The sequence below is a fragment of the Bos taurus genome, chromosome Y (genome assembly GCF_002263795.3).
Source record: "Bos taurus isolate L1 Dominette 01449 registration number 42190680 breed Hereford chromosome Y, ARS-UCD2.0, whole genome shotgun sequence".
Lineage (NCBI taxonomy): Eukaryota > Metazoa > Chordata > Mammalia > Artiodactyla > Bovidae > Bos > Bos taurus.
In genome coordinates this window covers 7,327,585-7,346,392 of record NC_082638.1, presented here as the reverse complement: position 1 = coordinate 7,346,392, position 18,808 = coordinate 7,327,585, and the positions used below count along the sequence as shown (strand labels likewise).

General features: G+C 38.8%; 1 protein-coding gene and 1 pseudogene across 1 annotated transcript in view; one reads left to right on the top strand and one right to left on the bottom strand.

Moving 5' to 3' along the window:
* Positions 1-18,808, top strand: part of ZRSR2Y (zinc finger (CCCH type), RNA-binding motif and serine/arginine rich 2) — a 55,467-nt gene that overhangs the window by 35,417 nt on the left and 1,242 nt on the right. The window contains exons 6-10 of the mRNA XM_059884060.1: positions 2,688-2,726; positions 3,321-3,439; positions 12,654-12,867; positions 15,564-15,619; positions 16,307-16,416. Of these exons, the coding sequence (XP_059740043.1) occupies positions 2,688-2,726; positions 3,321-3,439; positions 12,654-12,867; positions 15,564-15,619; positions 16,307-16,416 (538 nt within the window). The remainder of the gene's footprint in view (positions 1-2,687; positions 2,727-3,320; positions 3,440-12,653; positions 12,868-15,563; positions 15,620-16,306; positions 16,417-18,808) is intronic.
* On the bottom strand, positions 5,362-5,906 carry LOC100336906 (deoxyuridine 5'-triphosphate nucleotidohydrolase, mitochondrial pseudogene; annotated as a pseudogene).

Genomic DNA, 18,808 nt, shown 5'->3' with positions numbered 1-18,808 from the left:
GAGCTGTAACACACTGGATTTTCAGGGAACAAGATGTTTGGAGCTTTTTAATTTGTTTATGGAGAAGAATCCATTCTCATTTTAACTGTAGAGCATTTTTCACTTGAGCTGTCCAGGATTCAATGGATTTTTTTTCTTTTTTTAAGGAAGTATAGAAGACATTAAGCAGAAAGCATATAGTATAGTTATCCTTGATACTTGGCAGATCATCTTTAGATTTTTGTAATACCCAGTATAGTAAGGTACAAAAATAGGTGCCAGTACATGGCAAAATCGCGTCTTGCTTTTTGGAAATTTGTAGGGTTTTTCCAAAGTATTTTGAACTGTGGAATCTGTAGATACAGAGGACAAACTATAGATTTTAAGAAGATTTAAGAAATATATTCTGCTGCATGCTGGACAGTTGTCTTGTGGACAGTTGTCTTGTTGACCGTCGTCTCGTTGATGGTGACAGGAAAGTGAAAGGAAAAGGATAAAGTGAGAGGAAAAGCAAAGTGAAAAAGATAAAGTCCCTGCTCTTAATGTTACTTTGCTAGATAGGGGAGCTATATTATAAGTTACTGAGAAAGAGAATTTGCAGTGAGGTTAAGTCCTGCAAAGAAATAAAACAAGATGATGCGATGGAGTGTTGGGAATAATGGTATACTTAGATAAATCATCAAGGAAAATTTCTCTGAGAAGCCATTGTTTTCAGCTGTTTCTTGGGTGCAAAGATCTCAGGGGGAAAGGTTTCGGGCTGAGAGAAGGACTCGAGTGTAGAGCTGAATAGAGGTGATGGTCTTTAAATCCCAGAGACCAAAGGACAGAGTGGCAGAGGAAGGCAGCAGGTCAGAGGGCTAGACAGGGTCAGATCATTTAAAGCCTCCTGGATTGGAAGGAGTTTGGACTTTATGTTAGTATAATGGAAATTAATTGTCTTAATCTTTAATAAATCATTCATCATTTTTATTTAAAGTATTGGGGGTAGGGAACAGTGACCAAAAAGAGTAGAGTTAAGGCTGCTGTTCAAGTAGGATATGATGTATTTGTGATTTGTATGAGGCTCTTCCTTGTAGCTCAGTGACAAAGAACCAAGGTGCCAATGTGGGAGACGCAGGCATTGATCCTTGGGCAGGAAGATCCCCTGGAGGAGGATATGGCAACCCACTCAGTATTCTTGCCTGGGAAATCACATGGACAGGAGGAATCTGGCATGCTACAGTCCATGGGGTCCCACGGAGTCTGGTATGATTGAGCACACATGTCCGGTATGAGGATTGTGCTTTACAAAGATAAGTACACAGATCTGGGATATCTCTTGGTTAACTGAGGGGAGTTGTGTGGAAGGCAAAGGGAGAGTCCAAGTGATCCTCTCAGGAGTTTAGTTTTAATGAGTAAGCAAAGAAAATGGCAACATCAGTTACGGAGTTAGGATATTTAGAGGGTCAACAATGAGGAAACAAAAGTTCTGTCGATGAAGTGAAGAAGCGAAGTCTTGCTCAGTCATGTCTGACTCTTTGTGATCCCATGGACTGTACCCTGCCAGGCTGCTCTGTCCGTGGGATTCTCCAGGCAAGAATACTGGAGTTGGTTGCCATTTCCTTCTCCAGGAGATCTTCCCAACCCAGGGATCGAACCTGCATCTCCCACATTGCAGGCAGATGCTTTACCCTCTGAGCCACTTGGGAAGCACAAATGAAAGTGAGAGTCATTCAGTCATGTCTGACTCTGTGCAACCCCATGGACTATACAGTCCATGGAATTCTCCAGGCCAGAATACTGGAGTGGGTAGCCTTTCCCTTCTCCAGCGAATCTTCTTAACCCAGGGATCAAACCCAAGTCTCTCACATTGCAGGTGGATTCTTTACCAGCTGAGCCACAATTTCCTGTCAAGCATACAGGACTCTTAAATGCCATCTAGATTTATCAAGTCTTTTGTGTAATTATTTTGCATAATTCCTTTATGTAATTAGAGAAGTCAGTGGCACCCCACTCCAGTACTCTTGCCTAGAAAACCCCATGGACAGAGGATCCTGGTAGGCTGCAGTCCATGGGGTCGCTAAGAGTTGGATACGACTGAGCGACTTCACTTTCATGCATTGGAGAAGGAAATGGCAACCCACTCCAGTGTTCTTGCCTGGAGAATCCCAGGGACGGGGGAGACTGGTGGGCTGCTGTCTCTGGGGTCGCACAGAGTCGGACACGACTGAAGCAATGCAGCAGTGTGATTAAAACATATTCAAATGTCAGTTGCTGAGAACTGTATTAAAGTTTTGGAGAACTTACTTTCCCTTATTAAAAAGTTTGAAGTCTTTCATACATCTGCAGTGCCACTTTTCATGTAATAATTTTTGGCTTTTATCAAATGTTATGATATAGTGTTTAGCATTGTATTTTATAATACTCATTGATACCTCATGTTAAAAACTAGTATATGGTATGTATGAGTAAACATACTATTGTTTCTGAAATTATAGGGGTATTTTAAAGTACTTCTATCATGTTTTATTCCTTTTTCTATTTATATAAAATTTTTCACCTATATTCTTTTGAAAGCTTTTCAGAAGATCTGTGCTGTAGAAGACAAATAAGAACCTGAAGCCTTGCATTAGGGTTTTTAAAATCTTAATTTGAGGTTCTAACCACAAAAAATAGTTGTGACTTACTGGATTTTCAGATTTTTATTCATCCTATGTTTGCATTTGTAGGAACCTGTGCAGAAGATGCTGAAACAGGCTGAAAATGAGGTATTTTTTTAAACTTTCATTAAAATTTTGAGACCAATGAACACTTCTTTAAAAACAATACTGCCAGTAATGTTAATTTTGTGGTAAAGTTTCTTAGATCCTGTCTGAATGTGGGACTCACATCTGAGACTCTGTGATTTATACAACAGCAACAACAAAAAAGAACTGATGTACAAAAGCAAAAATCACCCCCATGGACTAGACTTGTTTATGGTCCTTAAAGTATGTGTAGCCAGCCTCATACATTTTTACACCCAGATGGATGCTTTAATTTGAATCAGAGTAAATCAAAGGGGTGGTTCCCTAATCAAGTCCTTAGACCCTTTTTGGAATGGGTGGACAGAAGGGAAACCTAGGTGACAGCTCCTGGTAGTTAGGGCAGTGCCTGATGATGGACAGTGCCAAAAAGCCATGAGAGACACAGCCCCTGTCTCATGACAGTTGTTTGTAGAGTGTCAGTTGTGTGGTACAACTTAAATATATATTCTTACAGAAATCTTTTTATTTTTAAACAAAATATTTTAGATACACTTTAAATCTTTAATTCTGATGGATTTTTAAAACCACAAATAAAGTCATGGTTATTTTCAACAGTTGGAAAGTGGTACCATATGGCATAACCCAGAACCACCCATGGAAATAAGAATAATGGAGAAAGATCGAGCTAATTGTCCATTCTACAGTAAAACAGGAGCTTGCAGATTTGGAGATAGGTAAATAAATTTGTTTTATTGTGTCAGAATTAAAGAGAGTCAAAACATTGAAGTTCTTGAGTTCTCTTTTGGGAGAGACACATCTTTAGTTTAAATTATAAATCATAGAGCATCTATTTTTTTCTTGGTACTTTTCCAGTTCACTGTATGCTGTTTGTTAGAGTTAACCTACTTCTCAGATGCTGCTTCCTTTACCTTCTTCCCATCCCTTAAAAAGATCTTGTTTTTTGTTTTCTACCCTGTGCTTCCATTTGTCCATATGGACATATAAAAGGCAAAATAGAACATTTGCACTCTTTCAAGGAACCGTAGAACCCTGGCTTTGTTTTTCTAGTGGAAATCACTTCTACAAAGTGAGCTTTTAAAATCTGCTTTGCTTTAAATGAGTGTGCAGGACAAAATCAGAGAAAATAGGCATAAAGTAGACTCATTAACAACTCTTATTATAGTCAGCCTCAGGAATAGAACTCTGGGTTCAAAAACTAGCTTCAGTGATTGTCATTTTGGGGAAATTAAGCTTTCTGTGCCTTAGTTTCCTTATCTATAAAACAGAGATTGAAAATAATATTACTCCTATAAGAGGGTTGTAAGGCTGATATGAGTGAATACATGGAAAGCACAAAGAAGAGCACAGGCACAGGTCAAGCAGTCAGTGTCTGGTTATATTTTCATTATGATCAATGTTCCCATTGTTCTCTGAGCCATTCTTGTTCCATATTTCTTTGTGATCAGTGTTTCTGAGTCAAAGCATGTGGAAATCTAAGTGTTGGTATCTTCACCCATTTAACAAATATTTGAACATTTGTATTCCATGCCCTAGTGATTTTTATGATTTAACTCATGTATCAATGAACAGCCAAAAGTAGATACAGTAATTCACCCCTGTCTATAGGGAATGTGTTTTAAGTACCCTCCATGCCTGAGTCACCAAACTCACTCTATACCATTGTTTCCTACACATACATACCTATAACAAAGATAATTTTTAAAATAGGCACAGTAAGAGTATTATTACTAACTTAATAACTATACTTATTAATGTTAGTAATACTAATAATTGGGCTTCTCTGCTGGGAAGCTAATAATACTAAAATAGTAGAGTAGTAGTAATAACAATAATAATATGAAACAGGTGTAACCTGATGAGAAGAAGTGAGGTGAATGTCTTACGCTTCAGTTAGCCTTCTTATGATGTTGTCATAAGGAAAATCATCTGCTTTGGTGATGCTTAAACTGTGATGGTGGTTTGATGTTGATATTGACAGCAGGTTGGTGTCATTGAATGGAGTTCCTGACAGGATAGCGCAAGATAACATAGTATTTCATCACATTGCTCAGAACAGCACACAGTGTAAAACTTATAAATTGTTATTTCCAGAATTTTCCACTTACTGTATTAAGACCCTGGTTGACCAAGAGTTATTGAAACAGCAGGTAAGGGGAGATTAATAGAATAATACATATATTTGTAGTAAATAATTCAGTAAATTAACTATTGCAGTTTATATACTGAGGAGTATAATTATTATAATATGTGTTGTAATATGTAGTATATTGAGGAGAGGATTCCCTGGTGGCTCAGATGGTAAAGGTCTGCCTGCAATGCAGAAAACCCAAGTTTGATCCCTGGGTCAGGAAGATCCCCTGGAGAAGGAAATGGCAACCCACTCTAGTACTGTTGCCTGGAAAATTCTATGGATGGAGGAGACTGGGGGGCTACAGTCCAAGGGGTTACAAAGAGTCAGATATGGCTGAGTGACTTCACTTTCATGAGGAGAAGATCTTATCATGATCTTTGTTGTTTTTAGTTTAGTCACCAAGTTGTATCTGGTTTGTGAGCCCATGAACCATAGCCCATCAGGCTCCTCTGTCCATGGGATCCTTTTTTTTTTCTTCACTTTAAGCAAAGTCTTTTTTTTTTTTTTAAGCAAAGTCTTTATTTTCAAGAAAAAGTACATTCTCATTTCCTGTTCTTGGCATAAGTTTTAATTACTTCCAGTGGAACCAAAGCCTCCTGAACCCCTTTCAGTGTCATCTAAAACTTGAACTTCCTCTATTTCTGGGTAAGATATCCGTTCACGAATGAGCTGTGCAATTTGATCACCCTTTTTGACTTCAAACTTCTCTTTGCCAAGATTAAACAGGACAACACCAACATTTCCTCTATAATCTTCATCTATTACACCAGCTCCTACATCTTTGAAGTGTTTTGCTGCCAAGCCAGAACGAGGAGCCACTCTTCCATAGCACCCAGAAGGAACGGCTATCTGAATGTCAGTTTTCACAAGCACTTTCTCCATCGGTGGTACTGTGTAATCATAGGCACTGTACAGGTCATAGCCCACGGCACGCGCGGACCCCTTGGTGGGGGCTGTGGCGTGCTCCGAGAGCCGGGCAAAGTGGAGACGCATATTGCCAGCCTCCGTGGCCTGTGCCCACTTGCTGGGGGAGACGACTTGTGCCTCTTGAGAGCAGGGCATGGCAGTGTAGAACTTGGGCGCAAGAGGGAGCAAGGGGAACAAGAGAGTGGTCCTTGGGATTCTTAAGCAAGAAGACTGAAGTGGTTTGCCATGCCCTACTGCAGGGGATCTTCTAGACCCAGGGTTTGAAACCTCATCTGCTGCATTGGCAGTTCTTTACCACTAGTGCCATCTCATAACATTCTGTTAATCCCCAAAACAGAAATGAATAGACAAATCCATGAAACTCTGATTCTTTTATATATTTATTCATAATATTATCCTTGATGTGAGTTTTTTCCTTCAAAAAACATTTTTCTTTATTTTTTCACCTAAACTTGTCTTCAGCTTTTTACGTTTCTAAAAATAATAATCCTGAATGGTGAATTACATCAGGATCATCTGAAAAGCTTTTTTTTTTTTTTTTAATCTTTGGCTGCAATGGGTCTTTTATTCATTGCTGCTCACAGGCTTTCTGTAGTTACTATGAGCAGGGGCTACTCTTGGTTGTGTCACATAGACTTAATTGCCACACGGCATTGAAAAACTTTAAAAGCATGTTCTTCAGGCTCGTCTCAAATTATGTGTAAGTCTTGGATATTTTAAAATGTCTGGGATTGAGAACCATTCATATAGAATATTTAACTGCTTTTATATTCTATAGTTGGGATTATATTTGCTGATAGTATTTATGAAGGTATTCATAAAGACTGGTAAGCAGTGAAAGAGTCCCTTTGAGGAATCAGAAACTAAGATGAGGGATTTTACTCCTCTTTGTAACCGTTAGAATCCAACTATAGGTTTAATCTCATAAAAAACAGTAATTCATTCATTTAATATACTAACCCTCAAAAAAATATTTACTGGATTATTTTTGAAAGACAAGTGAGACACATTTGTATGGGAAGGTGAACCAAAGTTTAAGTTCCCTTTCAAGTTGTTAGCTGCCTCACCCCTTGTTTTTATTCTATCACTAATATTTCCTTGGTTGTTTAAAGTTATTCTTGAGGGCTTCTCTGGTGGTTCAGTGGTTAATAATCTGCCTTGCGGTGCAGGGGACAGCACTTTGACCCCTGGTCTAGGAAGATTCCACATGCTGCAGGGAAACTAAACATGGGCACTCTGAAGCCCATGCTCTACAACAAAAGAATCTAGCAGTCAGAAGCTGGTGCATCACAACTAGTGGCTCCAGTAGTAACTAGAGAAAAGCTTATGTAGCAACAGAAACACAATGCAGCCAGAAATACATAAGTTTTTAAAATTAAAATTATCCTTGTGACTCCAGTGATGGTTCACTTGTTAGGACAGTGTGCTTTTCCCTGCCAAGGACCCAAGTTCAGTTCCTGATCAGGGCACTCAGATCCCATAAACTTTGAGGTGCAGCAAAAAAGAAAAAGATTATCCTCTTATTGGGATCATGTGAGAAAAGGAGAGATTCAGAAAGGCACACATGAGAGTTGTTCCACAGAGATATCCACAGTGGTCAGATTAGTTTGTGCTGTACCTAGTCACTCAGTTATGTCCAACTCGTTGTGACTACGTGGACTGAATATAGTCTGCCAGGCCACTCTGTCCATAGGATTTTCTAAGCAAGAATACCAGAGTGGATTGCCATGCCCTTTTGCATAGCAAAAGAGGGAGTCTTCCCAACTCAGGAATCGAACCCAGGTCTCCCTCACTGCAGGTGGATTCTTTAACATCTGAGCCACTGGGGAAGGCTTGGTGAAAGTGAATTTAAAAGGCTAACTCTGTCATTAGAAACTGATTATTTGTATCAGTTTTTAATACTCGCACCGGCGTATGAAGTTCACGTTCAGTTCAGTCGCTGAGTTGTGTCCGACTCTTTGTGACCCCATGAATCACAGCACTCCAGGCCTCCCTGTCCATCACCAACTCCCAGAGTTCACTCAAACTCACGTCCATCAAGTCAGTGATACCATCCAACCATCTCATCCTCTGTTGTCCCCTTCTCCTCCTGCCCCCAATCCCTCCCAGCATCAGTCTTTTCCAGTGAGTCAGCTCTTCACATGAGGTAGCCAAAGTACTGGAGTTTCAGCTTTAGCATCATTCCTTCCAAAGAACACTCAGGACTGATCCTCTTTACAATGGACTGGTTCGATCTCCTTGCAGTCCAAGGGACTCTCAAGAGTCTTCTCCAATACCACAGTTCAAAAGCATCAATTCTTCGGCGCTCAGCCTTCTTCACAGTCCAACTCTCACATCCATACATGACCACTGGAAAAACCATAGCCTTGACTAAATGGACCTCTGTTGGCAAAGTTATGTCTCTGCTTTTCAATATGCTGTCTAGGTTGGTCATAACTTTCCTTCCAAGGAGTAAGTGTCTTTTAATTTCATGGCTGCAGTCACCATCTGCAGTGATTTTGGAGCCCAAAAAAATAAAGTCTGACACTGTTTTCCCATCTATTTCCCATGAAGTGATGGGACCAGATGCCATGATCTTAGTTTTCTGAATGTTGAGCTTTAAGCCAACTTTTTCATTCTCCTCTTTCACCTTCATCCAGAGGCTTTTTAATTCCTCTTCACTTTCTGCTATAAGGGTGGTGTCATCTGCATATCTGAGGTTATTGATATTTCTCCCGGCAATCTTGATTCCAGCTTGTGCTTTTTCCAGCCCGCGTTTCTCATGATATACTCTGCATATAAGTTAAATAAGCAGGGTGACAATATACAGCCTTGACGTATTCCTTTTCCTATTTGGAACCAGTCTGTTGTTGTTCCATGTCCAGTTCTAACTGTTGCTTCCTGACCTGCATGTAGGTTTCTCAAGAGGCAGGTCAGGTGGTCTGGTATTCCTATCTTTTTCAGAATTTTCCAGTTTATTGTGAAGTTTGCGTTAAAAATGTCCAAACGGTGTGTGTGTATGTCAGAGTGAGTTAGGAATTTTCATTTGTGAGATCATCAGAGATGCCAATAACCTAAGCATTTCTTTGGTTGCTTGTTTTTATAAATAAGTAAGTTTGAATCTTTCTGGAATTAGCATTTGTTGAAGTCACAGCTTTGACAGTTCTCTCCACCAGCTTTCCAAAGAAAGATAACTACTAGTGAAGAGTATGCCATATCTGTCCTGACTTTTTTTATACCTTACCTATGATGCTAAAGCTGAAACTCCAGTACTTTGGCCACCTTGTGCGAAAAGTTGACTCATTGGAAAAGACTCTGATGCTGGGAGGGATTGGGGGCAGGAGGAGAAGGGGACGACAGAGGATGAGATGGCTGGATGGCATCACTGACTCAATGGACGTGAGTCTGAGCGAACTCCGGGAGTTGGTGATGGACAGGGAGGCCTGGTGTGCTGCGATTGATGGGGTCGCAAAGAGTTGGACACGACTGAGCGACTGAACTGAACTTACAAAAGTGAATTTAAAAAGCTACACACTAAGTTAAATAAAGCGAAAATGGGAAGCAAGGTGTAAAGAAGGAAACAAATTGTTATGAATATGCAATAGATTTGACTCTGGATTTTAATGCCTTCCAGTTCTTTTAAAGTGCTTTTGGTACTCACAGAGGGTTGCCTTCTTTTAGCTAACTTCATTTTTTAATATACTCAAGCTTGTATGGATGCTTCCTGGTTCAGTGGAAATTTTCCCTAAACCTAGTGACTTGACTTGGTTGCAAGATTCATAGATGTGTATTTGACACCCAGGGAACTGGACCTGAGTTACAGCCTATGAACAGAATTTTAAATTTGTTAATTAAGGTCTTTGTTTACTGCTATATTTATTTAAACCAATAATATTTCAGTTTAGAGTTAACAATTTCAGCTGCGGTGAATCCTTTGAATTCTGTTAGTAGCTACTTGGGACTATATCAGACTGCAGGCTGAATAGGAGGTCATTTGGAGAGTAACATTCGACATTTCAGAGATATGCATAATAAGTATGGGCATTCTGTATGCATTGTATTGGTAGGTACATAAATGTATAATCTCTATATACTTTTTCATCTTACAAAACTAAATCCATGAAGCAACTCGCTGTTCTTTCTCCTTGAACTGCTGGCATCTACAGCTGACCAGTTTTTAATTAAAATACATTACTTTTTAATTAGTTGGAACCTCATCTCACACGCTAGTAAAGTAATGCTCAAAATTCTCCAAGCCAGGCTTCAGCAATATGTGAACCGTGAACTTGTAGATGTTCAAGCTGGTTTTAGAAAAGGCAGAGGAACCAGAAATCAAATTGCCAACATCTGCTGGATCATTGAAAAAGCAAGAGAGTTCCAGAAAAACATCTATTTCTGCTTTATTGACTGTGCCAAAGCCTTTGACTGTGTGGATCACAATAAATCGTGGAAAATTCTGAAAGAGATGGGAATATCAGACCAACTGACCTACCTCTTGAGAAACCTGTATGCAGGTCAGGAAGCAACAGTTAGAATTGGACATGAAACAACAAACTGGTTCCAAATAGGAAAAGGAATATGTCAAGGCTGTATATTGTCACCCTGCTTATTTAACTTATATGCAGAGTATATCATGAGAAACGCGGGCTGGAAAAAGCACAAGCTGGAATCAAGATTGCAGGAGAAATATCAATAACCTCAGATATGCAGATGACACCACCCTTACAGCAGAAAGTGAAGAGGAATTAAAAAGCCTCTGGATGAAGGTGAAAGAGGAGAATGAAAAAGTTGGCTTAAAGCTCAACATTCAGAAAACTAAGACCATGGCATCTGGTCCCATCACTTCATAGGAAATAGATGGGAAAACAGTGTCAGACTTTTTTTGGGCTCCAAAGTCACTGCAGGTATTGATTGCAGCCATGAAATTAAAAGACGCTTACTCCTTGGAAGGAAAGTTATGACCAACCTAGATAGCATATTCAAAAGCAGAGACATTACTTTGCCAACAAAGGTCTGTCTAGTCAAGGCTATGGTTTTTCCAGTGGTCATGTTTGGATGTGAGAGTTGGACTGTGAAGAAAGCTAAGCTCCGAAGAATTGATGCTTTTGAACTGTGGTGTTGGAGAAGACTCTTGAGAGTCCCTTGGATAGCAAGAAGACCCAACCAGTCCATTCTAAAGGAGATCAGCCCTGGGTGTTTGGGAGGAATGATGCTAAAGCTGAAACTCCAGTACTTTGGCCACCTCATGCAAAGAGTTGACTCATTGGAAAAGACTCTGATGCTGGGAGGGATTGGGGGCAGGAGGAGAAGGGGACGATGCAGGAAGTGATGGCTGATTGGCATCACTGACTTGATGGACGTGAGTTTGAGTGAACTCTGGGAGTTGGTGATGGACAGGGAGGCCTGGCGTGCTGCGATTCATGGGGTCGCAAAGAGTCGGACACGCCTGAGTGACTGAACTGAGTGAGCTAAAAGTTTTCCTCATTTTTATCTTAGGACATGAAACCAGATTATATAATAAAGGTAATTTTTTATGGATTATTGAAGTATAGTTGAGTGCATTCTGCCTTTATCTAGTGTTAATTGCAGAAAGTATCCTTGTATGTGTGTATGTATGTATGTATATGTATATATTATGCCATATAACAAACACATACTAGACTTATAAGGTAGGTCAGATCTCCTTGATTATTTCTCAACTGAGCTTCCCTGGGTGTGAGGTCATTTCTTTACAAAGTGAGGGAAATAGAGATATGGTTGTTCTAGTGCATTAGAAGGATCAGATGAAAAAATAAACCCATTAAAACTATGAAGCTTTTTGCATACAATAAGATTGAAATATATAATTGTGGGGAAACTAACAAGATGGTGCAAGTCAAGCATACTTAGCCACACTTCACTCCTTTTCATCCCATGTACTGTAAGCAGTGGCTTTGCACAATCATGTAACAGCTGAACTCATTTGTAGCACTGTGCCTGGACATCAGGAAGCTTTTGTAACAGTTGACATCACTTGTAGCACTGTGCATTTTCAGAGAGAGATAGTCCCTTGGTCACAGGTTAGTTTGTGCAATATGCCTCTATGAGGTTCACCATGAAAGGCCTTGTTCCTGCTGCATCAGGGCTACATTGGAAGAACATCATGGTTATGTTTTATGAGGTTATGTTATGGCTACATTATGTCTGCTATGTCAACCAGGAGAGAGGTTCTGTTATGGCTGCTTGAGTCTTTTTCCACCCTCTCAGTCACATTTTGCCTGTGCTGGGTCGAGCCGATAGTATAAACGGCAAGACTGGTGGCATCATGAACATTATCAACAATATACAGCCCTTAACTGGAAATTTGTTTTTGGTTATGCAGCATGGAGTGTCTTAGGTCCCCAGCCAGGGATCAGAACTGCTCCACTCAGAATCCTCATCACAGGACCACTAAGATATTCCCTGGAAATATTAAATTACACTATTCTGTGGAAATATTAAATTACACTATTATGTAAGCATTGGTTTAATGGAAGATTGTATAAAACTGTCACCTTTCTCCTGAGCGTCTCATATGATACACTTGTGTCACACAGTGACCTTTCATGCAAGCGGACCATCTTTTTCTGTATGCTTTAACATAACAGGCTTTCTGAACTTGAGTAAAAAGCAAAGGAATGGCATTTAAACTAGGAAATAATTCCCACCTTTATATTTCAGTGACATTCCCTTTATTGGTCAGCCTTTAATAGTTTTGTTGTGTTGAAATTTAAATTTTGAGTGACGTTTGTTGTCTTACAGTTTACTTCAAACAGCTAAGTTGCTTGAGCCTTTAACTCATATTTTAAATTAAGTTTCTCTTTGTGTAATTTCTCACCACCAGACTACTAAACTTTTTCCTTCATGTGCAGGTGTTCACGTAAACACAATTTCCCAACATCAAGTCCCACACTGCTTATTAAAAGCATGTTTACAACGTTTGGGATGGAGCAGTGTGGAAGGGATGACTACGACCCTGACGCAAACTTAGAGTACAGTGAAGAAGAAATCTACCAGCAGTTCCTGGACTTTTATGATGACGTGCTCCCTGAGTTTAAGAACGTGGGGAAAGTGATCCAGTTTAAGGTGGGCATGAGCAATGTGTCTAGAGGAGGAACTGCTCTGCCTCCCTCTGAAGTACTGGCTGGAATGGGAAAGCAAGAGCATATGCTGTTTACATAGGTGGGATGTGTGCCATGCTGTAGGTCCTGTGTCATGTTGCAAGGAAATGTTAATTCCTTCTCTCTCCCTCTCCACCGAGCTTTGTTGCCAATAAAGTAGGGGTACTACATGCAATTGTAAATAAGCACTGGCATGGTGCTAGGTTCTAAGCTTTTGATGAAAAGAAGTCTTTTCATCCATTCAGTACCATTATGGACCAACTTTTCCAGCTTTGAGTTCTCTGCATAAGATCTTCTATAGATAGCTGTCTTAAGAGTTTGCTTATGGACTACATATAGTAGGGAATGCACCTCCATACTTGTAACACAGCTTTCTGGTTGTTGTATTATAGTGATGGTTCCAGCTTGCAATTTCTGCCCAAAGTATACATTATAGTATTTTTTTTTGGAACTACCAAAGACCATAAGATGACTTTTTCAGGGACAGGAAAAGGTGTGCTTGTCTGCATTACTGTGTCCAGGCAGGCTTTTCTTTAATTGTGGTGAGCAGGGACTACTCTTCCAGTTGCAGAGTGTGGGCTTCTCATTGCAGTGGCTTCTCTTTTTGAGCATGGGCCCCATAGTTGCAGCTTGTGCCCCAAGGCATGTGGGATCTTCCTGGATTAGGGATCGGGAGCTTCCTGGATCAGTGCCGTGCACTGGCAAGTAGATGCTTATCCACCGAGCCACGAGGGAGGTCCAGCCCTTCACTTTTCTTTTGTTGTTGAGTTACTCAGTCGTATCCGACTCCTTGCCACCACATGGACTACAGCTTTCCAGGCTTCCCTGTCCATCACCATCTCCTGAAGCTTGCTCATACTGATGTCCATTAAGTCAGTGATGCCATCCTCTGTCATCCCCTTTTCCTGCCTTCAGTCTTTCTCAGCACCACGGTCTTTTCAAATGAGTCAGCTCTTCTCATCAGGTGGCTGAAGTAGTAGAGCTTCAGCTTCAGTATCAGTCCTTCCAATGATCATTCAGAGTTATTTCCTTTCGGGTGGACTGGTTGGATCTCCTTGTACTCCAAGTGACTCTCAAGAGTCTTCTCCAACACCACAGTTTAAAAGCATCAATTTTTTAGTGTTCAGCCTTCTTTATGGTCCAACTCTTACCTCCATACATGAATACTGGAAAAACCTAGCTTTCCAAAGAACTACACAGACCTTTGGAACCCACATCTGCATTACAGGCAGGTTCTTTACCACTGAGTCACCACAGAAGCCCTGACTACGCACATACTTCTTTTGCAATTAATAGATAAAACAGGTTTTTGTAGAAATTGAAGGTAAGTAGAAGTTCTGTATTGAGCAGATCTGCTGGCATTTTTTTGCAGCTGCATTTTTGTAATTCTTGCAGAATTTCAAACTTTTTCATTTATTGTATTTCTTATGATTTCCTTGATCAATGACCTTTGATGTTACTAATCCAAAAAGATTTTGACTTGCTGAAGGTGCAGATGATAGCATTTTTTTTAGCAATGAAGTATTTTAAGGTATGTGCATTTGTTTTTTGTTTTTTTAGATATAATGCTTTGCACTCACTCTTAATAAACTTCAGTATAGTGTAAACATTATTACATGCTTTGAGAAACCAAAAAATTTGGGTAACACATTTTATTGTGGTATTTTACTGCAGTTGTCTAGAAGCAAACCAAAATAGCTCTTGAGATAGGTGTAGATTATTTGCCAAGCTTATACTCATCAGGCTAGTAATTCATAAATGGAAAGCAATTAGTTTAGTTTGAAAGATTTTTAAACATTTGTTATGGAAATTTAAAAAATATTTTTGGTATAACTGGTTTAATTATCTTTATGTTTTCTTGATAAGTGTTTTAAGGCCTTTCACTCTTCCTGTAGGAGTACTAGTATATACAGGGTAGTTCATTACTGATGTTGATCCCCGCCCCCCCCTCCCCCGCCCCCCAGCTCTTTTGGGGAGGGGTGTGCTCTAATAAACTCTAACAGATTGGTTAAGTTTGAAAATTATTTTGGGGAAAAAATCTAAACTTTACTATGAATGTTTGAACATTTTTCTGCTGTTATATAAATACATATGCATCTGTGTCTGGAATTCCAAGATGTGAGCAAGAGGGAAAAGAATAGAAATGGCTTCAACATTTCAACAAAGTAAAACTAACATTCTATGTAGTTTACAATGTTAGTCAAAATGAAAATTTGAATTTTATGGCTTATGTTATAACTGATTTACCTTTCCTATAGTCTCATGCATATGGAAACGTTTTATATTTATTCAATACTGAATCTGATCTACAGAGATGTAATAGTGGAGGCCTGCAGTGCTGCTGTATGATGGAGATGCCTTTGGGACATCCTGGTGGTTGGGTTGTTAAGACTTTGAGTTTCCACTGCAGGAGGCAGAAGTTTGATCCCTGTTTGGGGGACGTTTCACATGTTTGGATGGTGCAGCAAAAGAAAATATTAATTTTTAAGAAAGCTTTAATAAAACTGAGAGTATTATCTCAGTTTGGGAATCTTTTGTTGGTAAGCACATTGCATAATACTAATGTATTTGTGTATTTGATAGCTGTTAGACAAAGTGTATTTGATAGCTGAATTTTTTTCCCCTGAGTTATTTTCTATAATAGACTTCATTGCTCCTTAGGTCAGTTGCAACCTGGAACCTCATCTGAGGGGCAATGTATATGTTCAGTATCAATCGTAAGTATTCTGAACATAAATATATACATATTTCCTGGTACATCTGTTTTGTTTATGTTGACTTCTGCGATTATCCCACTGACTGTATCTCTTTATATACATTTAAAATGTACATATCAATAGCTGATACAGGAAATGTATTACATTCTTTCTATATTTATATGGTTTTAAAAGATTTTCAGTAGCTATATTATTATTTATTAATTTAGTAATTAAAATACAAAACTTGGAAACAAAGATAATAGAATGGAGAATTTAGAGTATAAATTGAAATTAAAGCCAATACAGTTCTTATGTATATTTTACCAGCTAAGAAATAATTAATGTATCACTGTTTTGTCTTGATATTTGCTTCAGCCATTATGTATCTCACTGATTACATGAACCACTGTAGAGCAATAGAAATTCTAGCTGAAAAAGAACATTTTCTAACAATGAAAACACTTTGCATTTTTAATAATCAGCTCTATCGGATTAAGACCTGGTTTGCATCCTTCAGAACATTTTGGAGGGATAGTAAAAAGGATTCCTAGTAAATGTTGAGTTTTAGAAGCTCTAATAAAGACTCTGTCAGTAGTAACTTTAGGCGGTCCTGTGGTAAATTGACAAAAGGGTTTTTTAATAGATGATGCAGTTATGTGTATATATTAGAACATTAAGGTTCATCTGTTAATTTGTGGTTTAAAGGGAAGAAGAATGCCAGGCAGCCCTTTCTCTGTTTAATGGACGATGGTATGCAGGACGACAGCTTCAGTGTGAATTCTGCCCAGTGACCCAATGGAATATGGCAATTTGTGGTAAAGTACAACATGATGATTTTTTTCCCCCTTGATTGTTCCAGTTACATAAAAGGAGATTCTTAGCAGGAAAAAAAGAACAAGCTTTAAAGAGAATTTTTTAAAAACTGAATCAGAGTTTCCACATTTTTTATCTTTCCACACATGAGAATTATATAAAGGACATAATATTTTAGATCTGTAATAGGCCATGTGGGTCATGTTACACCATGAAAAATTAGTTTACAGTGCATTGGTGGCAGAGTCAGGTTATCTAATCTTTGATTCTGCATTTTGTGTACAACGATAAGAATCTCATTTTACTTATTACAGTTGTAGAGGTGTTTTCTGTTCTTTGGCTCTTCTCACTTCAGTGGTTTTTTTCTCTCCATCTTTTATCCTTAATGAATCTTCTGTTGTTTTCTGTTACGTCTTCCTGTCATATTTTCTGCCTTCCATGAAACACAGTTTTGTAAATTAGAGATTGGTAATAGCTGTGTGGAGTATGTTAAGGGCCCAGTCAGACTAATTTATGGATACTTGAGAATAATTCCTCGGATATGTGGACTTTGCTGAGACTATCTAGCAATTCTTTGGCCTTCTTATTTTTAAATTTCTTCCTGTCAGATGGGCTTAGCCCAAATATAAGTACCTCAGGATGAAAAAAAATGCTATTAATGCCTTTGGGGAACACTTATCTTTCCCATTAATCTTCTTTGTTTGCTTTGTATTCACTCCTTAAAATCTCTTATTTAAAAAGTAACTTAAAAATTCTGAATCACAAAAGCGGTTTGTCAGCTTGCTCTTCATTGATGCTGCTAGTTTTAAAGCATATTAGAGTAGATAGAGTAGGAGTAGCTTTTAGAAGGAAAACTAAAAGACCAAATTCACCATAAGTTTTAAGACTTGTACCATGAAAGGGTAAAAATTATTTTCTCTCTAAAGTTCAGTTCAGTTCATAGATACCCTATTTGACTTCCCCTGAAACAAGAAGCTATTCTGCTTTTCTAAAAAATACAGCAGTGTAGAGGAAAACAAAAAACTTAACAAAATGTACCCTTTTAAAGTGCACAGTTCATAAATAAAGTGCACAGTTCAGTGTTTTTATCATGTTCACAACTTTGTGATGATCACCTCTAATTCTGGAACATTTTCTTCACTTTCAGAGAAATCTGACATCTGTTAACAGCCACTCGCCATTCTCTGCTTCCCCGTATCTTCTCTATAGATTTGCCTATTCTGGACATTTTACATGAATGGAATCATACGACATTTATCTTTTGTATCTTAACTTCTTTGGCTTAGCACATTTGCCAGATATATCCATATTGTATCAATAGAGTGTATGAGAACTCCATCCTTTTTGCATATGAATTATAGTGCCTGCAATGGTTTATTGTTGATTTGTTGTTCTTGTTCAGTCACCAACTTGTGTCTTCACTCTTTACTACCCCATGGACTGCAGCATGCCAGGCTTCCATGTCCTTCACCACCTCCCACAGTTTGCTCAAACTCATGTCTGTTGAGTCAGTAATGGCAATCCCATCCAACCATCTCATCCTCTGTCGTCCCCTTCTCCTCCTTCCTTCAGTCTTTCCCAGCATCAGGTCTTTTCAGTGGGTTGGTTCTACACATCAGGTGGCCAGAGTCTTAGAGCTTCGACTTCAACATTAGTCCTTCTAGTGAATATTCAGGATTGATTTTCTTTAAAATGAACTGGTTTGATCTCTTCCTTTTCAAGGGACTGTCAAGAGTTTTCTCCATTACTGCAGTTCAGAAGTAATAATGTTGATAACATTTTATTTATTTGTTAGTTGATCGACTCTTAGGTTGTTTCCACCTTTTGGATATTATATATAATGCTACTGTGAAAGTTCACCCACAGATTTTTATGTATGTTTCTCTTGTGCATATGATTCATAGCATAATTGCAAGATCATATGGTAATTCTTATGTAGAAGGAAATGGCAACCCACTCCAATACTCTTGCCTGGAAAATCCCATGTATGGAGGAGCCTGGTAGGCTGCAGTCCATGGGGTCGCTGAGAGTTGGGCACAACTGAGCGACTTCACTTCCACTTTCATGGTAATTCTAGTTTTAACATTTTGAGAAACTGTTTAACAGTTTTCTAAAGCAGCTGAATTATTTTATTACACCAGCAGAATATGATTACTGATTTTCCATATACCCATAATACAGTTAATTTTCTTTATATTTTACCCATCCTGTCAAGTGTGAGATGCTGTCTCATTGTAATGGCCAGTAATGTTGAACATCTTTTTATGAACTTGTCATATTTATAATCATCTGAAGGAATGAGAAGTCAGTTGTGTGTTTTTTACTGGGTTACTTGTTGTTTTCTTATTGAGTTGTAAGTGTTCTTTAGATAATGTAGATAGAGGCCCTATGTAT